General features: G+C 53.7%; 1 protein-coding gene across 3 annotated transcripts in view; it reads right to left on the minus strand.

The window, feature by feature from the left end:
• Window positions 1-1,389: 1,389 nt before the first annotated feature.
• Window positions 1,390-21,362, minus strand: part of SYNGR1 (synaptogyrin 1) — a 31,324-nt gene continuing 11,351 nt past the window's right edge. The window contains exons 2-4 of one of the 3 annotated variants that reach the window (XM_043440102.1): window positions 10,769-11,006; window positions 9,246-9,391; window positions 1,390-5,153 (exon numbers count right to left, since the gene is read on the minus strand). In XM_043440102.1, the coding sequence (XP_043296037.1) occupies window positions 4,932-5,153; window positions 9,246-9,391; window positions 10,769-11,006 (606 nt within the window). In that variant the 3' untranslated portion in view covers window positions 1,390-4,931. Of the gene's footprint in view, window positions 5,154-7,649; window positions 7,954-9,245; window positions 9,392-10,768; window positions 11,007-21,362 lie in introns of those variants that run through there. The other 2 variants (XM_043440103.1, XM_043440104.1) reach the window with 2 other exon arrangements.

The following is a 21,362-nucleotide window of genomic DNA, read 5'->3' on the forward strand; positions in this document are numbered from 1 at the left end:
GTGCCAGGTCTTAGTTGCAGCCTGTGGGATCTAGTTCCCTGACCGGGGATTGAACCTGGCCCCCCTGCATTGGGAGTGCAGTCTTAGCCACTGGACCACCAGGGAAGTCCCTTTTATTACTTTTCAAAGAGGCTGTGCATTTAATTTTGAACTGGGCTTTGAAAATAGTGGCCCTGATTCTCAAAACTAGTAATATTTTTTTAAAGCATTTTTGCATTTTCCCCATTTGTCCTGACTCTGTGACAAGCCTTTCAGGCTTTTACAGACTTCCCTCCAGTCCAGTGAACGGCCATCATATGATGACTTTTTGAGAACCAACATCAGTGTGGAGGGCTTGTCATCTTGGAAGGCTGGCAGTCTCCACTGGGATGTCCCATTCAGCCCTTTTGGGGACCCATCTTCTTGACCCAAGACTTAAGTCTTTTGAATCACTCGCCCACACCCACCCCAGAGGGCAGATCTGAGTCCTTCGTTGTTCATTTTCGAAGTCGTTTGGCAGGTAACATATGCGGTAAGTGCTCTGGCCACTGTAGAGCGGAGGGAACACTTGAATAAAGACTCACGGACAGAAAGTGCGAACGGAGAACAGTGGGGCTGCTGCTGTTGAGTTGCTCAGTTGTGCCCGACTCTGCGACCCCGTGGGCTGCAGCCCGCCAGGCTTCCCTGACCTTCACATCTCCCAGTTTGCTCAAACTCATGTCCATTGAGTCGGTGAGGCTATCCAACCATCTCATCTTTTATAAATCTTCTTGAAGAATGAGGGGAAAGGCTGTTACAGTGAGGCCCAGGGCCTAGCCAAACCCAAAGGATTGGAGCTCAGGCCCCCTGTGTCTTAGGGATCTGCTTCAAGTTAAGGGTCATCTGCTCAGAGGGGCCCAGGTCTAAACTGCATCTTCTGACACTCAGCACTTGATGCAGTTGAAATTTTTGCTTGCATGTTGGTTTAATATCTATCTCCCCTGCCAGAAGACCACCTCTGTGAGGGCAGGGACTGTACCTGGTTCAGTATTGAGCTCCTAAGGCCAGTACAGAGTCTGGCACTTTATAGGATCTGTTTAAGTATTAAAACAGCTCAGGGCAGCTAACTTTAAAAACAGTGTCCTGCAAACATGTGTGTACATAAGAGCACGGGAATGGTCTGGAAGGAATGAGGTCATGCTCCTAATCTTGGCTGCCTCTAGAATGGACCAGGCTACGGAGTGGCGATGGGGTGTGTGTGCGTGTACACAAGTCAAGTTGGGGGGTACAACTGTAATGATTTTACTTTTTAACTAAGCAATAATGAACAATAAAGGATGTTCTAGGTCAGGGGAGACAGAGGCGACGGGGAAACACCAAGCCACACTCGCGAAGAACAAAGAAACACCGTGACACTCTGCAGTCCGGGGGTGGGTTTTGAGTCTTCTCTTTATTACTATGTCACCAGAAGTCACCACCTTCACTTGGTTCACCACAAATGGACGGATGGCATAGAGGAGGGTGCCACGGGGCCAGGATTCACTCTTGAGAGACTTAACCAGGTGGTGGGGGAGTCCAGAGTGGGGGTCCAGGATGGGGACCGCCATTCACTGCGCACACGCACACACACACAGATATATTTGTGGAGCCTTATATTATACATCTTATATATAGAAAATATATATATTTATACTATACACAGGCAGTAACGCTGCGGGTAGGGCAGGGGCAGCCAGACAAGGGCTGTGGGCACCTGGGGATGGGGAGTGTCACATTGAGGGGCAGCGCCAGGAGATGGGTGGACACATCCATCCTCCCACAAACTCTTGTTGGGAGGGGTGCTCCCCCTTTGTGCTCCGTAGAGAATCAAAGGGGTCTTGGGCCAAGATTAGGGGCTCCCGAGGGGTAGTACGGGGGGGGGGGGTCTTGGCTACATGGGGAAAGCCTGGGACCCCCAACAGTCTTTGAAGATCAAGAATCACCTGGGAACCTGGGAAGGTTGGAGTGGGGAGAAGATGCTGGGACCCTCGGAGCTAGCCCCAACAGTTGCACCCCCAGGTGTGGTAGGAGTCACACCCAGGCAGATGACCTGTGACTGCACAATCAGAGGCCGGAGACCTGGATCCGGAACCTCTAGCTCTGTGCTTAACCGTGGACAAATCACTGTCTTCCTGGCCCAGACTTCGCCCCTGTAAGGGTCCTTGCAGCTCTAAACTCGTGTGGAACCCAGTTTTCCTTGGCCCTCTCTTGTATGCGATGGGAGGAGGGGGTCCAAACTCAGCAAGGTCAGACTGCAGGGGTGCCCTTCTCCAAGGAAGGGCTTGGAAGCAGGGGGGAGACAGCAGGGAGGGAGAGGGGGTACCACTGACCTGTCAGCACTGGCTCCAGGCTTGAGGCCTCCAGGGGATTGTCCTCAGCCAACAGAAGCAGCAAGACTTCCCCACCGACCACTCAGAAGGGGAGTCAGGAGCCCTGGGTCTCAGTCAAATCCTGCGCTCCACATCTCTGGTCCTCTTTCTCACCCACCAGGGCACAGCCTGACCACGGATGGGGTCCTGCCTGGGTGGCACCCCCAGACTAGTGGGGAAGGCTGAGTGAAATGATTCAGCACCCCCATTTCTGGCAGGGGGTCTGGTAAACCTTCCCATTCTGGGGTGGCAAGGAGATTCTGTAATAAATACCCAGTACCTTGCTCTCTCACCCAGCATCACCAGCAGCTGGTCGGTGCCCAGGGGAACAGATGGGCAGCACCATGGGGTCTCCTGGTACCCATCAGCAAGAGAGGGTTTTGGTAGGGAGGGGGCAAGGGGGAGGACTTCTCATAGCATCCTGCATGGGCACCGAACTTCTCTCTACCAGAAACACACCACGTCCACCTGCACCCTGACCTGCTTTGCAAACCTCTGGTCTAGTGCAGGCTCCACTGCTCAACGTGGAAGATACCAGAGTCCCATCCTGTCCCAACCTGGGCCACCCTAGGGGAGCCCCTTTCCCAGATGTGGAAATTTGAAGTCCCCAACAAGCAACTGTTACCCGGCTGTCTGGGGTCCTCTACCGACACTGCTGCCCCTTGGGAGGATTTGATCAGACCTGATCCACGCTCCACTGCTAACTCACTCACGCACTGAGCCTCAGTTTCTCCTTCTGTTAAGCGGGGGCAATGATGCTGCTTCTCTGCCAAGAGAATTCCCGCTCCTTCCCTCACTGCCACGCTAACACCGACCCATCATCCAGGCCCCTCTGTGGGGACCTGCAGTCCATACAGCCGTACTCACACAACACCTGGCCCCGGTGAGGGACCCTGGGTCCAGCGGTCAGTTTAACGCTCATCTCTGAGGACAGTCAGCTCCTTGAGGGCAGGGACCCCACCCTCTGCGTTCCTGCCACAAATGCCCCATCACTGCTGCATCAACAAGCAAGTGAGTGGATATGACCTGCCTCTTAGGGTTCTCGTGGGGGCTGGTGGTGGGAACACCTAGCACTGCGCCAACCCACAATCCCATTGCCCTGCTCCCCAAGGCACTGGCAGGTGGACACTGTCCCCAAACTGTCTCCCCGCTTCAAGGCCTCCCCATCCTATAAGGCTCAGTGGGGAGCCTGCATTATACAAGAGTCCCTCCTCACACTCCCCGTGCCTCCGGGGACACCTGCCACCCTCTCCCCTAGCCTGTGGCCTCCCCCAGACTTCCATGCCTGAGGGGCTCTCACCACTCATCTTGGGGACAGTCTGTCCCACAGCAGCAGCTTCCAGGTGGAGGCAGTGCTGGGTCTAGAGCCCTGTCTTCCCACAGGGAGCCCAGTCACTTGGCAGGCCTTCTGGAAGGCCTTGGCTTGGCCGTCCCCGCCCCTCGGCCCCCAGCTGATCCCGGATGAGGAAAAGATGACACAGTGTCCCAGATCAGTTCTGTTTCCTGGGAGGTCACAGGGGCAGGGAAGGGGGCACCTTCTGGGTGGCTGGATGAAGCAGCCCAGGTAGCAAGCCCAGCTCTGCCACTCACTCCCTGTGATCCTGGGCCAGGCACTCCCCCTCCAGGCCTCCTTGTCCACCCAGCCCCAGGCAGGGACTTAGCGCGCCACTCCTAGAGGCAGGGACAGTGGTCGTTCTGTCGGGAGGCCGTGAAGGCCTGCTGGAGCTCCTGGGAGGATGCACACAGCTCGGAGCGGTACAGGGGAGCCAGGCCGGCCCGCTCGGCTCTCTCGCCCGGGAAGGCGGCCAGGGCAGAGGCCGGCGGGATGTGGGGAGAGGGGCCTGGAGGCGGGGCTGTCCCACTGGGCGGAACAGCCGGGGCAGAGCAGGCCCCTGGCTTGCAGCAGAATCAGGGTGTCTCACGGGCTGAGGTCCCCAAGGCCTCCCGGGGGGGTGTAGCACTAAGCGGCACAGCCCTGGGCTCGGGGATGGGGGAAGGTGGGGACCCTGGGGGGCAGCAGGTGGTGGCCCCACCTCTATCACTGGCTGCCTGAGTGACCCTGACCTCGCCAGGACTCAGTTTCCTCAACCATAAAATGGAGACGGCCCAACACTCCGAGCAGGGCGGGGGTGTCACTCCTAGCAGGTGACAGCCCCCACTGTCCTGCGGGTACTCACACCCCGCAGTCAAACCTTCCCAGCATCCTCCCGGTGGAACATTCTCTCCATTCCTACCTCTGGTTAAGAGCAGGGCCTCCTCCACATCCCCTCTTCCTCGTCTCCGGGGACCATCTGTCTTAGCACTCATGTCAAGCACAGGCCTGACATACAGTAGGTGCTCGACGAAGGCTCGCAGACATAAGGAACGAACGCTGCACACACATGTGGACACCCCCAACACCTCACTGCCCCCGCCCACCCGAGCGGCCCTGGACCTCAGTGGAACCACCTGGAGGTGCCGGGCAGGGCAGCCGGGGAGGGAGCAGGGGGGCTGGGTGTGGAGGGAGGGGGCAGGGGGCAGCTGGGGCGGCTCAGGGGCAGGCGGGGGGCAGGTGGTCCCTGTGGCTCAGTAGCCCTGCGACTGGTAGCCCTGGGGCTCGGGCTCGAAGGCGCTGGCCGGCTGCTGGTAGGTGCCGCCCATGCTCGTGGGCTCTGGCCCGGTGCTGGGCTCCACGTAGGGGGCGTAAGGCATGCTGGAGTCCTGGCTGGGGTCCATGTAGTCCTGGGAGAAGAGGGCCGAGTCGGCGCCAATCTGGTACCTCTGGAAGGCCAGCACAGCCTGGCCCGCCTGGGGATGGGGGTTGGCAGGGACAAGGACAGGCGGGAGGGGGCGGTTAGGGGAGAGACAGACAAGAGCACTGGGTTAGTAGAGGTTAGTCCACAGGACACAGACAGTAGAGGGTTAAATATCCTCAAAACACGCTTGAAGGGGTCAGAGGAAAGCTGTCCTTACAAGCCAACCCCGAACTACACTGTCCAGCCAATAAGAACTTTGGAGATCACCTGCCTGATGACCCTAAAGCCAAAGGCTAATGAGGGTCAAAAAAAATTCTAGAGTATCCACTCTGGAGTGTTAAAATGGCCTAAGCCCCATAATATTCTTCTCCAACTGTGTTCTTAGGATGTTAGATGGGATGGAGAAAAAAATTTCTTGGTGGGACAGAGAAATGTTGGCCTCTCTTAAAAGTTATTTGGTCCCTCTTGCAGCTAGGCATAGCCATATGACTAAGTTATAGCCAATGGGTCAGCCCCAAGTTCCCTGTCTCACCCTTTGACTTGATGACTGGAATGCAGATGTGAGAGCTGGTGCTCTAGCTGTCATATTGGACAATTAGGTCCATGAGCCAAACTGTAGGGATGGAAGAGGCCTCAGTCACTAAAGACTTCTGGAGTCACTTATGCCAGCCCTGGACTGTCTTTCCAGACTTAACACTTTTTTTTAGACCACTGCATTTGTGATTTCTGTCATTTGCTGCTGAATCTAATTCTAACTGAAATGTTTAATCAAATAAGTTTGGGAAACTGAGTTAAACAGAGGACCACAGGAGTCATCAGAACTTTGAATGTTTCATGTATGCTGGGATCCCCAAGCAAGCAACCACTTATCTGACTACTGAAGTCCTTTTTACATAGAACTTAGTTGGGAAAGACTTGTCTATAGCATATACGCATAGGTGGGAAACCCTTTTTAAGTAAAAGCAATTACATTATCATTAAAGACAATGAAACTGATCACACCAAGCTAGGGAATAAATTAAATCTGTCATTAAAAGACAATGTTTACAGGCTTATGCTGAAAGCCTTCTCCAGAGGTCTTTCCAACCCAGATCATCTGCCTGTGATGGGAAGATGCTTATGTTCTACATACTTCTGTTTGGGGGCCAAGAAGACTGAGGCCTAGAAAAGGGGGGCCTCATGGAAGAGTCAGTGCCAGAACCCAGATCTGAACATAGAGGTCCTGCCCCTTTAGGCCAGGGCCCTCCCCATCTCCTTCCTTTTGATCGGCCTGCTGACAAGGCACTAATTCAGCCAGGAACCTGAGAGGGCCAGCAGGTGAGAGGCAGGGGCAGAAGTGCCAGGGGCCTGGGAAAGGCAGACCAGGCCTCAGGAGGTAGGCTGAGGAAATCAGCAGTGGCCCTCTTATACTTTCCATGATGTTGGTATGAGGTCCTGGCTACAGGGCGCCCAGATGCAAGAGCCTGGGGAAGGGAGGTGGAAAGCCCCTCCCCCACCCAGGGTAGAGGCCACGTCTTAGCACCCTTGAGCCATCAGTGAGTCCATAAGAGCACAAAGGGAATGGATGAATGAGTTCCTAAGAGGAATTTCTGCAGACATGGTCCTCCCGAGCTCCCTGGCTCCACTGCTGTCCTGCACAGAGGCAGAGGGCTAGAGCCGATGACCTCTGCAGATCCTTCCTGGGTGGGGCTCTGGCTACAGGCAGCTAGCGCTATCTCTGTGGTCACTTCTTCATCCCCGCTGAGTCAAGGCTTCTCTGAGCCATCCAGTTCAAAGAGCCACAGACAGGAGCTGTGGAGGGGGTGTGGGCCCCTGCTGGGCCTGGGTGCAGAGGTGAGGCTGGGAGTTCCGCTCAGAGCCCAGGGACCTAGTGGTCCACCTGGCTCTGCTTCTTCAGAGCAGGCGCACTCTCTGCGGCATCTCCACTGCGCAGGGCTTTGCCCCAGGGGCCAGTCTGTGTTCCAGGGCAGCCGAGGGCCCCGGGGAGGGAACCTGTGTAGGACTGGAGACCAGGGTCCTTTGGAAGATCAGGGATTCACCACACAGGAATCACTCCCAAAGGAGAGGTTATGAAGGTGTCCCTGACTCCTTGAAGAGAATGAATGAATGAACAGAAGAACTGACATTTATTGAGCATCTCTGTGCCAAGCCCTGTGCCAACCTTCGTTTCATCTGCACAACAGCGCTGAGAGGTTGGTTCATGACCACTCCTCAGTCCAGGGAGGTAGACTGAGGCACAGAGTGGTGCGTGGCTCTGCCCAGGGTCCCACAGCACACAACAGCAGAGCCGGACCAGGAGTCCTCTGCTGTGCCGGGCCAGGCCCCTCTCGGCAGCCAGCCTCCACGGGTACTGTAAAATCGGCCTTCACATTGCAGCTGTAGGAGGAGCTCTCAGCCCACAGCTGGGCACCCTGGCAGCTCTTACGGAGCCACCTCCGGCCTGTGGCAGCGCGTTTGAGAGAGATTTCGGTTTGTCTCTCTTCCCATCCCCAGCCTGTGGGCTCCCGGGGCCAGGAACCACCTCTGATTCATCACTAGGCACAGAACAGTTGCTCAATAAATGTTTACTGAATGAACAGACACATGAAGAATCAACAAAGGAGGTGATGAGGAAGTGGTGAGCCTTAACTGGCCCCTCTAGCCAGCCTTCCACTACCCTGCACGCCCTGGCATCTCGGCTGGTCCAGGCAGTGGGCCGCCCTTCAACCTTGCCACTGGGCATATACTTAGGGCTTCCTGCTTCTGGAAGCTGTGCAGGCCTACGGCTGTGCCGAGGCGGGAAACAGCGTGTTGTATTCCTCCTGGAAGGTAAGGTCCTTGAATCTCCGCACGGCCAAGGCTGCGGTCAGGCTCTGCCAGGAGAGAGCAGGGGTGAGGCCGGCGGGGAAGAAGAAGGGGCAGGCAGAGGCGCCATCAGGGAGGCTGGCTTCAGGGAGCCGGTCGGCACCTGTCAGTCAGCCATTCAGACTCCGCCCCTGGAAGTCCCGGTGACCAATCACTCACTCCTCCTCTGCAAGCCCCGCCCCAGGGGAAAATGGATGTCTCGGTGTCCACAAAAAGAGGAAGAAATTTGGCCAGGATGGGCGCAGGAGGGGGACAGGGGAGGCTGGCTGCAGCACGGTCTCACAGGAGTGGCCAGCGCTGGTGCCTATATACAGCGCCGGAGGGCTTCTCCTTGAAGAAGGCCGAGGACAGCTCAAAGGCATGGACGGGAGGGGGTTGTGGGAGGGGAAGGGAGACCCCTTGGGACAGGGGAACAGAGCCCATATGACCCTAGACATCTGCAGAAGGGAGATGGGAGAAAAAAAAATGTTGAGAGGACATGGAACCAGTGGGAAGGAGGAGCCAGTCACGCTGTCATGCTGCCTGGTGCTGGAGACCACCAGATCCAAAGTCCACAAAGGGGTGACCTCTGGCCAGGGGGGCCCAGAGACATGCCTTTTTTGACCTACATATGTATGTGGAGGTCACATATATATATGGGTTTTTAACACACAAAGATCAGAATCCACAGAGAAGTTCAGATTCCTGGCCTCCCTGGGAAAACCAGAAGCCCTGGCCTCTGTGGGTCCCTAGTCCTGCTCAGCACAGGGGCCAGGTAGAGGGTGCCCTTTCAGGATGTTTTACACCTGCCGCCCGGTCCACGCACTCCTTCTCTCATTCTGCCTGCCAGATGGGCACCTGTGTTTGTGACCCATCCCACTGCAAACCCAATCTCCCCATTTTACAGACAGGAAGACAGAGGCCCAGAACACTAGGGGAAACCCCAAGATTCAACCCAGGACTCCTGACACTCAGTCTCTGCTCCTTCTCAGCCTTGAATCTCAAAGCCTTATCTTCCCTTCGAGGCCTCAGCCTTCTCGTCTGTAAAAGGGAACAGTAAATAACTACCTCCCAATGACCAGAGTGGTTAGGAGGGGAATCCGTTCCCACAGGAAGAGTGCCCTGCACCAGAGCCAGGGTCTGCCATCACCCCCGACCATCCTGGCTGGCAAAGGGCAGCGGTCTCCCTCCTCAGGGAGCAGCCCCGCCGTGTGCATTGAGGCGGGAAGCAGCACAGAGACCCTGGCTGGTGTTCAAAGGCCCCCCGCCTGGGAGCCCGGCTGGGGCGGGCTGGTGTGGGCTGGCTGGACGGTGTACTCACCCACGTGAAGATGGAGAAGAAGGAGAAGGCGATGGCGGCCCGGGCTGCGTCTGTCCCCTCGTTCAGCGGGCTGTCCTTGGGCTCGGAGACCTGCCACTGGTTGGCCAGGAAGCAGAAGGCCACGAACCAGAGGAAGGCCCAGAAGGCTGGGGTGGGCGCAGGGCCAGGCAGCCCACGTCGGGGGAGGGCGGGGGGGAGGAGACGGGAAACCGAGGAACCGGGGAGGTTCGAGGGTGTGTCTCCCACGCTCCCCACCCACAGAGGGAGAGGAGGTGGGGGGTCAGAGCGCAGGAAGCAGGGGGGAGGCACAGGCGGGAACAGAGAGGCCGGCCACACCCGGAGCAGGAGAGAGAGAGACCCCGGGAAGGAGGCGGCCAGGACCGGAGCAGAGGCAGGGAGGGGCGGGCGGGGAGAGAGGGAGGGAGGGGGAGACGGAGAGACAGAGAAAAGTCAGTGAGCCTGGGCTGCGCTGCTCTAATCAGCCAGCACAGGCTTCCCGGCTGAATCCCTGACTGACCCGTGGTCCAGCCTGAGGCCTGCAGCTCTTCTGTGAGGGGCGGCCACCTGAAACACCCCCCACAACCTGGCTGCAGCCTCCCAGAGAACTGGACCGAGCAGGACGAGGGGACACGTCTGTTTGCAGTCCCACGGAGCCTGGAGGTGACTGAGGGTTCCTTAGAGAGCCCAGGTCTGGGAGTTTTAGGAGTGGGAGGCTTGTGGGGACAAGTTCTTCTCTGGATGCCCACAGTCTACCTAGAGAAGTCCAGAGCTGCCCTGGATGAAGAGTGTGTGTGCCCAAGGGGTGGCGCCTAGAGCCCAGCCCTTCCCAGAGGCACTGCCAAGGAACCCTGGGGCTCTGTGGAGCACAGTTTGAGAACCACTTGCGGCATATTTGTACCTTCAAGTCTGAGAGGCCCCAGGCCTCACTGCCTGCAGACCAGACACATCCTGAGAGCCCTGGAAGCGGCTGGAGGGACCCCAGACAGAGACCTGAGAGCCCCAGGCCAGGGACACCGAGCCCGGCTTCCTCCTATCAGTCTCTCGGATTCACGGGGACAGAGGCCAGGGTACCTCTGCCAAAGCCGCTTCTGAAGGGCAAGGGCCGCACCCCAGCTCCAGTCCTGACCCTCCCAGGGCACCTACTGTGTGCCGGGCCTTTGGCCATCACCCGGCTTAGTTCTCAAGGGGCTCCACCAGGGAGAGGGGCCAGAGGAGGCCAGTGAAAGCAGAGGAAACCCCTCTGGACATTGTGTTCCTACTCTGCCGTGAGCTGTGGGCTGTCTTGGGGTCTCGGGCCCCGCCCTGGTCCTACACGACCCTGCTGCCAGCCTTGTGACCCCAAATCTGTCCCTTTACAAGTGTCTGCACCTCAGTTTCCCCATCTGGAAAATGGGCAGAAGAGTGGCAGCCACCTCCCAGGTGTGTGTGAGGCTGAGCAGGACCACAGCCGGGATAGCCCCCTGCAGACTCTGTGCTGCTGGTGGGGGGAGGGGGGGGGCAGTGCCCACCGGGGTGGGGCTCACCCGAGACGCCGATGTCGGACAGGACGGCCTTCTTCCGGTCCTTGACGCTGCTTATCTGGGGGAAGTACACGTCCAGGGCCAGGTAGAGCAGGCAGGTGAGGAAGGCGAGCACGCCCACAGTCACGCCATAGCCGCAGGCGTTGGGGTTGCGGTTGTAGATGCAGAACTCCTCGCTTTCCGAGGGGCTGTTGAGGTAGCCCTCATTCACGATGGAGCCGAACACCACAATGGAGAAGACCTGCAGTGACAGGGGAGGGGCGGGGGTGGCCGTGAGACCCGGGGAGGCCCCTCCAAGGACCAGCCAGGGGGGGTGGGGGAGGGCTACCAACCCCCACGCCGGCTGCCTGCCCCTCTGTGAGCCCTCTTCACCCCAAACAGTAACAGGGCTGGGGTGAGGCAGGCAGGTCAGAGGGGGAGGCCCAGAGAGGGAGGGAAACTTGCTTGAGGTCACACAGCACAGGTGGGGTCAATCACTTCCTTCTTCAGCTGGAGGCACTGAGGATCCCCCCCATCAGAATCGATGTGGCCCCACCCCCCTTCCAGCCAGGTGCTAAGAGGCCTTCCTGGGCCCTGACACCAAGGTTCCTCTAGGACTGGACCCGGCCTCCCAGAAGAAGCCGTCTCAACCTTCCAGGTGGTGAACTGCCAAGCCCACAAGCCCCTGGCTGATTCTGGCATGAGCCAGCGCCATCATGGGTTCTGTGGAACAACAGGGTGTTCTGGGATCTCAGGCCCTGTCCTTGGTCCCATCCTTCCCTGATGCCCAGGCGCTGACAAGCAGAAAGAATGACAAATGAACAAATACACCAGTTACAACCCTGTCAATTACAGGGCAACCTGCAGGACCCCAAGTGTAACAGATGTTACCTCCTTTAACGCCCCCAACAACCTCCAAGCCAGGTCTATTTCAGCTGAGTTGACCGCCAGCAGGGGGTGGTCCCTCCTGACCCTACCTCCTGGTATCTACATCCTTGTGCTATCTCCTTCTCCTTGACTGTGGGCTGAGCCTAGTGAGTTGCTTCTAAACAGAACAGAGTATGACAAGAAGAGACGGGATGTCACTTGTGTGAGGAGATTACAAAGACCCAGCCTCGGTCAAGCTCATCCTCTCCGGCCCCTCCTTGCCAGCTCTGAGGGAAGTGGCTGCCAGGTTTTGAGCTGCTTATGGAGAAACACACTAACTGAGGGAGGTCTCCAGGCAATAGCCAACAGGGAACTCAGCCCACAGGGAGTCAGTCCTGCCAGCACCGTGTAAGTGAGCGTGACGACAGAGCTACCCTCAGCCTTCAGATGAGACCACAGCCCTGGCCAACACCACGATGTGCGAGGCAGTGGCACCTCACTACGCAGGTTCCTGGTCACGGAAGCTGTGAGGATACAAGCGCTTTTGTTGTTGTTGTTTACATGTGCTTGATTTATTTGGCTGCATCAAGTCTTAGTTGCGGCATGCAGGATCTTGGTTACTGCGTGCAGGATTCTCTCTAGTTTTGGTGGGCAGGCTTAATGGCTGCACTGCATGTGGGATCTCAGTTTCCTAACCAGAGATTGAACCAGCGTCCTCTGCATTGGAAGGCAGAGTCTTAACCACTGGACCACTGGGGAAGTCCCCGAACATTGCTTGTTTTAAGTCATTACATTTGGGGGTGTGCTGTTGAGAGAGTCAATTCCTAGGCAGACTGATAAGAAGTCCAGGGGTCCCCAAGAAGAGAGGGGTCTGGAATTCTCAAGAAGGAAGAAAGGACAAACTTTTTTTGTTCCTCTACATTCCTTAGGATTATATAACAATAATGTATCCTGCTTGAGGACAGTCTCTGGAAAAAACCTTCTGGCTAATCTTGTTATCTTAAGGTGTAAATTATGGGAGTAGGTCTAGTGAGGTCTTTACAACCTCCGGACATTCTTTTGATTCACTGTAATAACTAATTAGAGAGTATATAACTCCATGGCTAACACTAGCAAGGGGATACTCTTTCTGCCTTCTTCTGATGCCTATGTCAGAAGCTTTCTCTATCTCCTTTATACTTTAGTAAAACTTTATTACACAAAAGCTCTGAGCAATCAAGCCTCGTCTCTGGCCCTGGATTGAATTCTTCTCCGGAGGTCAAGAATCTCGGCGTCTTTGCATGGTTCAGCAACAACCTTTCATCTTGGGGGCTCGTCCAGGATTCTTCAGGACAAGGTAAGGATGCTTGGAGCTCTAGTTACACAAAGCTCTGAGCGATCAAGTCTCATCTCTGGCCCCGGACTGAATTCTTCTCCTCCGGAGGCCAAGAATCCCGGCGTCTTTTCATGGTTCAGCAACAACCTTTCACTGTGATGCAGCAGCAGCTAACGAACACAATCAGTATCACTGGTGTTTTGCAGATGAGATAGGGAAGGTGGTGTTAGTTTATGTGCCCAGAGTCACATAGATGGGACGTGGCAGAGCTGGCTTCAAACCCAGCGACCTGATTCTGAACTCCAAGCTTCTTCCTTCTGCCTCTCACCTCCCCTGAAACTCTGAGGATGAAGAGGCCCACCCACAGTCAATGGACAAACACACAGACAGGAAGACAGAGCCTCAGATGTGGCCTGCAGTGAGCTTGAGGTGTAGCTGTATAGGACTTTTTTTTTTTAACTTTATTTCATATTGAAGTATAGCTGATTAGGGGCTTCCCCGATGGTTCACTGGGTAAAGAATCTGCCTGTGATGCAGAGAGATGTAGGAGACACAGGAGACGTAGGTTTGATCCCTGGGTTGTGAAGATCCTCTAGAGTAGGAAATGGCAACCCACTCCAGTATTCTTGCCTGGAGAATCCCATGGACAGAGGAGCCTGGCAGGGTACAGTCCATGGGGTTGCAAAGAGTCAGACAGGACTGAGCACATAGCTGATTAACAAGGTTGTGTTAACAAGGTTGTAACAGTTTCAGGCGGACAGCAGAGGGACTCGGCCACACATACACATGTATCCACCCTCTCCCAAACTCCCCTCCCATCCAGGCGGTCACGTACCAGAGCTCCTGTGCTATACAGTCTTTGTTGGTTATCCATTTTAATGCAAAGGATTTTAATTGCCCATTTCCCACTTTGCCTGCCAATTTTTCCACAATAAGGAACTATAATTTCACTGTGAACCAGATACATTTTTGCCCTTGGCTAACACCTTGGATGGGTAGAGACTCCATGGCAGGTGTGAGAAAAAATATGAGAAGCATCATTTTTCTAGTTGTATCTTTAAGATGTCTACACATGGATTTTATAACATACTAGATACGTCAGTATAGTAGTAATATATATATAAAACAAATCTACATTTTTATAAGTATAATTGTATATTATACAAGTATATAATATATACTTGTGATTCAGTTTTTAAAGCTTATACTCGATTTATAGTTATTATAAAATATTGGCTATAGTCTCCATGATGTACAGTAAATCCTTGTAGCTTACTTTATACGTAACAGTTTGTACCTCTTAATCCCCAACCCCTGTATTGCCCCTCCCTGCTGGTAACCACAAGTTTATTCTCTGTATCTGTAAATCTGCTTCTTTTTTGTTGTATTTACTAGTTTGTTGACTTTTTAGACTCCATATATAACTGATGTACAGTATTTGTCTCTGTCTGACTTATTTCACTTAGCATAGTACCCTCCAAGGCTATTCATGTTGCTGCAAATCACAAATTGTCCTTCTTTTTTATGACTGAGTAGTATTCCATTCCAAGACGGATTTAGAAAAGGCAGAGGAACCAGATATCAAATTGCCAACGTCCGCTGGATCATCGAAAAAGCAAGAGAATTCCAGAAAAATACCTACTTCTGCTTTATTGACTACACCAAAGCCTTTGACTGTGTGGATCACAACAAACTGCAGAAAATTCTTAAAGAGACAGGAATACCAGACCACCTTACCTGCCTCCTAAGAAATCTGTATGCAGATCAAGAAGCAACAATTAGAACTGGACATGGAACAACAGACTGGTTCCAAATTGGGAAAGGAGTACATCAAGGCTGTATATTGTCACCCTGCTTATTTAACTTATATGCAGAGTACATCATGTGAAATGCCAGGCTGGATGAAGCAAAAACGCATCAAGATTGCCAGGAGAAATATCAGTAACCTCAGATATGCAGATGACACCACCCTTATGGCAGAAAAGGAAGAACTAAAGAACTCTTTATGAAAGTGAAAGAGAAGAGTGAAAAAGCTGGCCTAAAACTCAACAATCAGAAAACTAAGATCATGGCATCTGGTCCCATCACTTCATGGCAAATAGATGAGGAAACAATGGAAACAGTGAGAGACTTTATTTTTTCGGGCTCCAAAATCATTGCAGATGGTGACTGCAGCCATGAAATTAAAAGACGCTTGCTCGTTGGAAGAAAAGCTATGACCAACCTAGACAGCAAATTAAAAAGCAGAGACATTACTTTTCTAACAAAGGTCTGTGTAGTCAAAGCTATGGTTTTTCCAGTGAGTGAAGTCGCTCAGCTGTGTCCGATTCTTTGCGACCCCATGGACTGTAGCCTACCAGGCTCCTCAGTCCATGGGATTTTCCAGGCAAGAATACTGGAGTGCGCTGCCATTTCCTTCTCCAGGGGATCTTCCTGAGCCAGGGATCGAACCCAGGTCTCCCGCATTGTAGACAGACGCTTTACCATCTGAGCTACCAGGGAAGCCCTATGGTTTTTCCAGTAGTCATGTACAGATGTGAGAGTTGGACTGTAAAGAAAGCTGAGCGCCAAAGAATTGATGCTTTTGAACTGTGGTGTTGGAGAAGACTCTTGAGAGTCCCTTGGACACCAAGAAGATCCAACCAGTCCATCCTAAAGGAAATCAGTCCTGAGTATTCATTGGAAGGACTGATGCTGAACTCCAATACTTTGGCCACCTGATGCAAAGAACTGACTCCTCGGAAAAGACTCCGATACTGGGAAAGATTGAAGGCAGCATGAGAAGGGGACGACAGAGGATGAGATGGCTGGATGGCATCACTGACTTTATGGACATGAGTTTGAGCAAGCTCCAGGAGTTGGTGATGGACAGGGAAGCCTGTTGTGCTGTAATCCATGGGGTCACAAAGTCAGACACAACTGAGCGACTGAACTGAACTGAGTATTCCATTGCATATATATACCACATCTTCTTTATCCATTCATCTGTTTTTCTTTTTTAATATTTATTTTTATTTATTTATTTGGCTGCATGGGGGTCTTAGTTGTGGCACATGGGATCTTCATTGTGGCATGCAAACTCTTAGTGCAGCATGTGAGATCCAGTTCCAGTTCCATGACCAGGGATTGAACCCCGGTCCCCCACACTGGGAGTACAGAATTAACCACTGGACCACCAGGGAAGTTCCTATCCATTCATCTGTTGATGGACACTCAGGTTGCTTCCACTTCTTGGCAACTGTAAATGATGCTGCTATGAACACTGGGGTGCATGCATCTTTTCAAGTCAGTGTTTTTGTTTTTCTCAGATAAATGCCCAGGAGTGGAACTGCTGGGTCACACGGTAGTTCTGTTTTTAGTTTTTTGAGACACCTCCATACTGTTTTCCAGTATGGAGGTGTAGCTGCACCAATTGTAGCTGCACCAATTTACATTTCCATCAAAGGTGTATGAGGATTCCCTTTTCTTCACATCCTCATCAACATTTGCTATTTGTGTTCTTTTTGATGATAAGTATTCTGACTGATGTGAGGTGATATCTCATTGTGGTTTGGATTTGCATTTCCCTGGTGATTAGTGATGCTAAGCATCTTCTTATGTGCCTGTTGGCCATCTGCATGTCCTCTTTGGGGAAATGTCTATTCAGATCTTCTGCCCATTTTTCAATCAGTGTTTTTTGTTTCTTTTTTTTTACAGGGTTTGTGTGTGTGTGTGTGTGTGTGTGTGTGTGTGTTGAGTTGTATGAGCTGTTTACATATGCTGGATATTAACCCCTTATCAGCCATATCAATTGCAAATATTTTCTCTCATTCAGTGGAGCTGTCTTTTTGTTTCGTGTATAATTCCACGGACTGTATAGTCCATGGGATGGCAAAGAGTCAGACTCAACTGAGCTACTTTCACTTTGGTGTGCAAAAGCTTTCAAGTTTAATTAGGTCTCATTTGTTTATTTTTGCTTTTATTTCCTTTGCTTTAGGAGATAAATTCCCCCAAAATATTGCTAGAATTTATGTCAAAGAGTGTTCTGCTTATATTTTCCTCTATGGGTTTTACCTCACATTTAGGTCTTCAACCTATTGTGAGTCTGTTTTTGTATATGGTATGAAAGAATGCTCTGATTTCATTCATTTATATGTAGCTGTCCAGTTTCCCCAGCACCACTTATTGAAGAGACTACTTTTTCTCCATTGTATATTCTTGCCTCCTTTGTCATAGACTAACTGACCGTAAGTGCATGGGTTTCAAATTCACACTTCATGGGAGGACTGACTCAAAATTTTTTTCCTAAAGGAGTGCATGATCTAAAGTTTGGAGATCACTGGTTCATGACACTGTGTGTTAAGGATTCTGGCCCAAACATCCACCAGCAGACGAGCGGAGAAGTAAGCTGTGGCACAGCCATACAATGGAATATTATTCGGCCACGAAAAGGGGCAGAGTTCTGATACAACTGGAGGAACCTTGAAACTGATGAAGAAAGAAGTGCAAGAAGCCAGACATGAAAGGTCAGTATTATGATTTCTTTTATGTACTATACCCATAATAGGCAAAACATAGAAAACAGACTAGAGATCACCAGTGGCTGGCGAAGTGGAGAATGGGGAGTGACTACTTAATGGGTATGGGGGGTATTTATGGGGGTAATGAAAAAGTTTCGAAACTAGACAGCTGACAGTTGTACAACACTGTGAATGCACTAAATGTCACTGAACTGTATACTTAGAAATGGCTTATTGTGGGTAATGTGAATTTTTTTTCTGCAATTCAAAAAAAAGAAAGGATTGACAGGCTGTGTCCTGGTTCAGTCATGGGCACCGAAGTGGGCAGTGGCGGCCCGTGAGCCAACGTCTGCCAATCCTGACTTGGGAACGTACATGTCACCACAGCCCCAGGCCTCTGGAGGCCTCCGGGCTCACAGCTCTGCCCAGTCACAGGCTCCGGTATTCACAATCACCCCATGGAACAGTGAGGGTGATCCCTACTGCCCCCAACTGACACAGCAGGAAAACCGAGGCTCCGAAAGAGAAGGAGCTCACTGTCAGGAGCACAGGCTGAATCTGAGCCCACTTCTCCTCAATCTCAGCCCCACGTGCTCTTCCACCTGACCGAGCTGGCTCGGCCTCAGGAGGCAGACCCTAAAGGAGGGGTGACCCTTTATTTCCAGAGACCCAGGGGATCAGCAGGAAAGCAGGCCGTGGGGCCGGAATGGCAGGTCTGGCGTTCGGGGTCACAGGAGGGGAGAAGCAGGAAGTCCTGGCTTCAAAGCAGTCGTCAGACGGATCCCTGGGCTACTGACACGGCCCAGAGGAGCGAGGCAGATGCCAGCGCGGGGTGAAGGCGGGCTCTGACAGCCGGCTGCCTGGGCCATGCCCTGCACAGCTCCAGGGTCCACCGCTCACACAGCCCCTTGGACTGTGACCAGACCAGTCTAAGACTCCTACCAGAAAGCCGCCAGGTCGGGAATCTGAGGCTCTGTCTTCAGGTTCGGTCACTAGACGCCACTGATCCAGCAAAATGGAAAGACAGTGAAAGTCGCTCAGTCGTGTCTGACTCTTTGTGACCCCACAGACTATACAGTCCATGGAATTCTCCAGGCCAGAATACCGGAGTGGGTAGCTGTTTTCTTCGCCAGGGGTCTTCCCAACCCAAGGATCGAACCCAGGTCTCCTGCATTGCAGGCGGATTCCTTACCAGCTGAGCCACAGGAGAAGCCGGAGAACACTGGAGTGGGTAGCCTATCCCTTCTCCAGCGGATCTTCCCAACCCAGGAATCGAACCGGGGTCTTAAAAGCCTCTTGATTAGAGAGAGACTTCAGACACGAGGAGTCACGCAGACCGGATGGATTTAAATCCCAAGCCTGCTGCTCATGCTGTGTGGCCTCCAGCAAATGACTTTACCTCTCTGTGCCTCAGCTTGGTCCTCTGTAAAAATTAACCTTCCCTCCAGGGCGGATGGGAGAATGACATCAGCGAGTACCCAGAGCAGAGCGGCCAGGACTTCATAAGGGTTAACTGCCTTCTCCAGAGGCCCTGGAGAGAAAAGGCAGAGCGCCAGGAAGCCCTCTGGACACTTCCTGACAGACATGCTCCCTGGGGGCTGGAACAAGGGTGGGTCCCCCCTCCCCAAAGCAGGCTGCGATGAGGTTGTAGGGGGAGGGGAGCAGGTGGGCGGAAGTCCGGGCTTTGGGGACCACAGAGGAGGAACCATTAAGACAAGCCCTCTTGGGGGAGAGGAGCAAGGAGTCCTCAGGGAAGCCAGAGGAAAGTGCTGGAGAGGACATGTCCCCAAGAGGGGACAAAGCAAGATCAAAACAGCCTCCGAGGGGCCTGGAGAAGCCACAGGCAGAGCGGAAGGAGGGGGCCTCGGGCCAGCTCCCAGCAGCCTGTCCATCAGAGCTCCCCGCCCTCCTCTCCACAGACACAGCCTTGGGCAGGCATTCATCACAGGTCACAGGCTTCTGGTGCCTCACATTGGGCTGAGAGGGGGTGTCCAGGGATGACCACCTCCGTGGAGACACAGCTATCGGGAGCTGACCAGCTCTGGAGGGACAAGAGCAAGGGGGGCAAGAGCCTGCGTTACGTTAGCCTGGATGCTGAACCTGTGCCTGGCCCCTTGTCTAGTGGGTGGCCTCGGACCAGTGACTTAACCTCTCTGAGTCTCAGTTTCCAAGTCTGCAGTGGCGCCCTACTCTGCACTTTTAGATAACAGCACCTAAACCACTGACATTTCGTGAGGAATGAGTGAGGTCCTGCATGCAGGGATCAGCCGGTGACCTGGAGTGACCTGTGACCTGGAGCATCCAAAAGGTGCCAGACAGACCCTAAACGAGCGGAGTAGATAATGTAGGCCATGACCCATGGGAGGGAGGTGGCAGCGATCAGGGAGGGAACCCTGAGCAGTGATTTCTGAGCTGCGTCAAGAAGGAGCCTAAAGGAGCATCAGGCAGGACAGGAAGAGACAGACTGGGTGAACGGGGGTCGCTGATGTAGTGACCTTTGAGCAGACTCCTGTCTGCAGGGATGTAGGGCCATGGAGATATCCGGGAGAGACGTTCCATGGAGAAGTGGCCACAAGTGCAAAGGCCCTGGGGCAGGAATGAGCCTCGTGGTTGAAGAAGCACAGAGTGTGGCTGAAGGGAGAGAGCACGGGGAAGTCACCCAGGGATTCTAGGCGAAGGCGGAGTTTAGAAGGTGAGTGACTTGATCTGACTTAGGTTTTAAAAGAATCACCCCGGTGAGGTGGAGAAAAGACTGTGGGGCAAAGGTAAAAGCAGGGGGACCAGTGGGACCACGCAGCACCCAGCTGAGGGATTGGGGGGGGCCGCTGGTGTGGGTCAAGGGATGGGGTGAAGGGGTGGGAGGGGACTGTCCTGTGGAGGGGAAGTCACCAGAACCTGCAGACAGAGGCCCGCTGCTGGGAGGGGAGGGGGGCGTCGAGGGTCATGCCAGGTCCCCCAGCTGCAGGGCTGGGCCAGGACTGAGAGCCTCCCCGGGCCAGGCTGAGAGTGTGCTGGTCGAGAAACTGAGGCTCCAGGAAGGGAAGAAGTGCTGCTAAGAACACACAAGCAGGCCCCTGCAGTCTGCCCATGCTCCCTATGGACCTTCTGAGCAGAGGTGAACGCCTCTGTTTAGCCACAGTCTCCCCCGCCCACCGCCCCCGCCGACTCAGTGGGCTGCTCAGGGTCTCAGTGGGGGACAGGCCCATAGATGAATCCAAAGCAGGAGTATGTGCAGGGTCAGGGTGGGGGACGGTGGGAGGCAGCCCCCGCCGAGAGCAGGCCCCAGCCTCAGGTTTCTGTTCCACAGTCAGAGGGAGGAGGAACGGGGACTCCTCCAGGCCCAAGATGGGACTGAAGCACACACTCTTGACTCCTCGAGGTCCCTGTCCTTATTCTCATTCTACCTGTGTCTGGCGGGGGGCCTGCCCAGGTCACATGGCTGGTTGGGGTGGATGCAGACTCAAACCTGGGTCTCTCTGAATCCAAGGCTGGTGCCCTGTGTCGGGCGGCCTCTGGGGTGACCTGCTGAGGCCGGATCTACGGGGACGGCAAAGTGTACACAGAGCAGCCACTGGAGAACCGGAAATGAAACCCAAATGAAATTTGATGCCGGCCACAGCCGCAAAGGCATGGGAGGGAGACGCTCACCCCAACGAGCAGATCTGCTGCAGGGAATGGAGACAGGTCTGCAAAGGCAGAACCAGCAGCTGAGAAACAAGAGAAAATGAGGGTGGGGGCCTCGGGGGGCCCCTGGTTACTGGCAGGCACAGGAAAAACAACTTCTTTCCCTTGCACTAGAGAAAATGTTTTTTTAAAAAAAGCACCAAAGTAAACTGGGCCAAGATGTTGTTTTTTTTTTTCACCATCTTTATAATCCAATCCTGTGTCTAAAAAAAAAGAAAACCCAGATTCCAGATGGCATTTAGAGCAGAGCTAT

Source organism: Cervus canadensis, chromosome 21 (assembly GCF_019320065.1).
Source record: "Cervus canadensis isolate Bull #8, Minnesota chromosome 21, ASM1932006v1, whole genome shotgun sequence".
Lineage (NCBI taxonomy): Eukaryota > Metazoa > Chordata > Mammalia > Artiodactyla > Cervidae > Cervus > Cervus canadensis.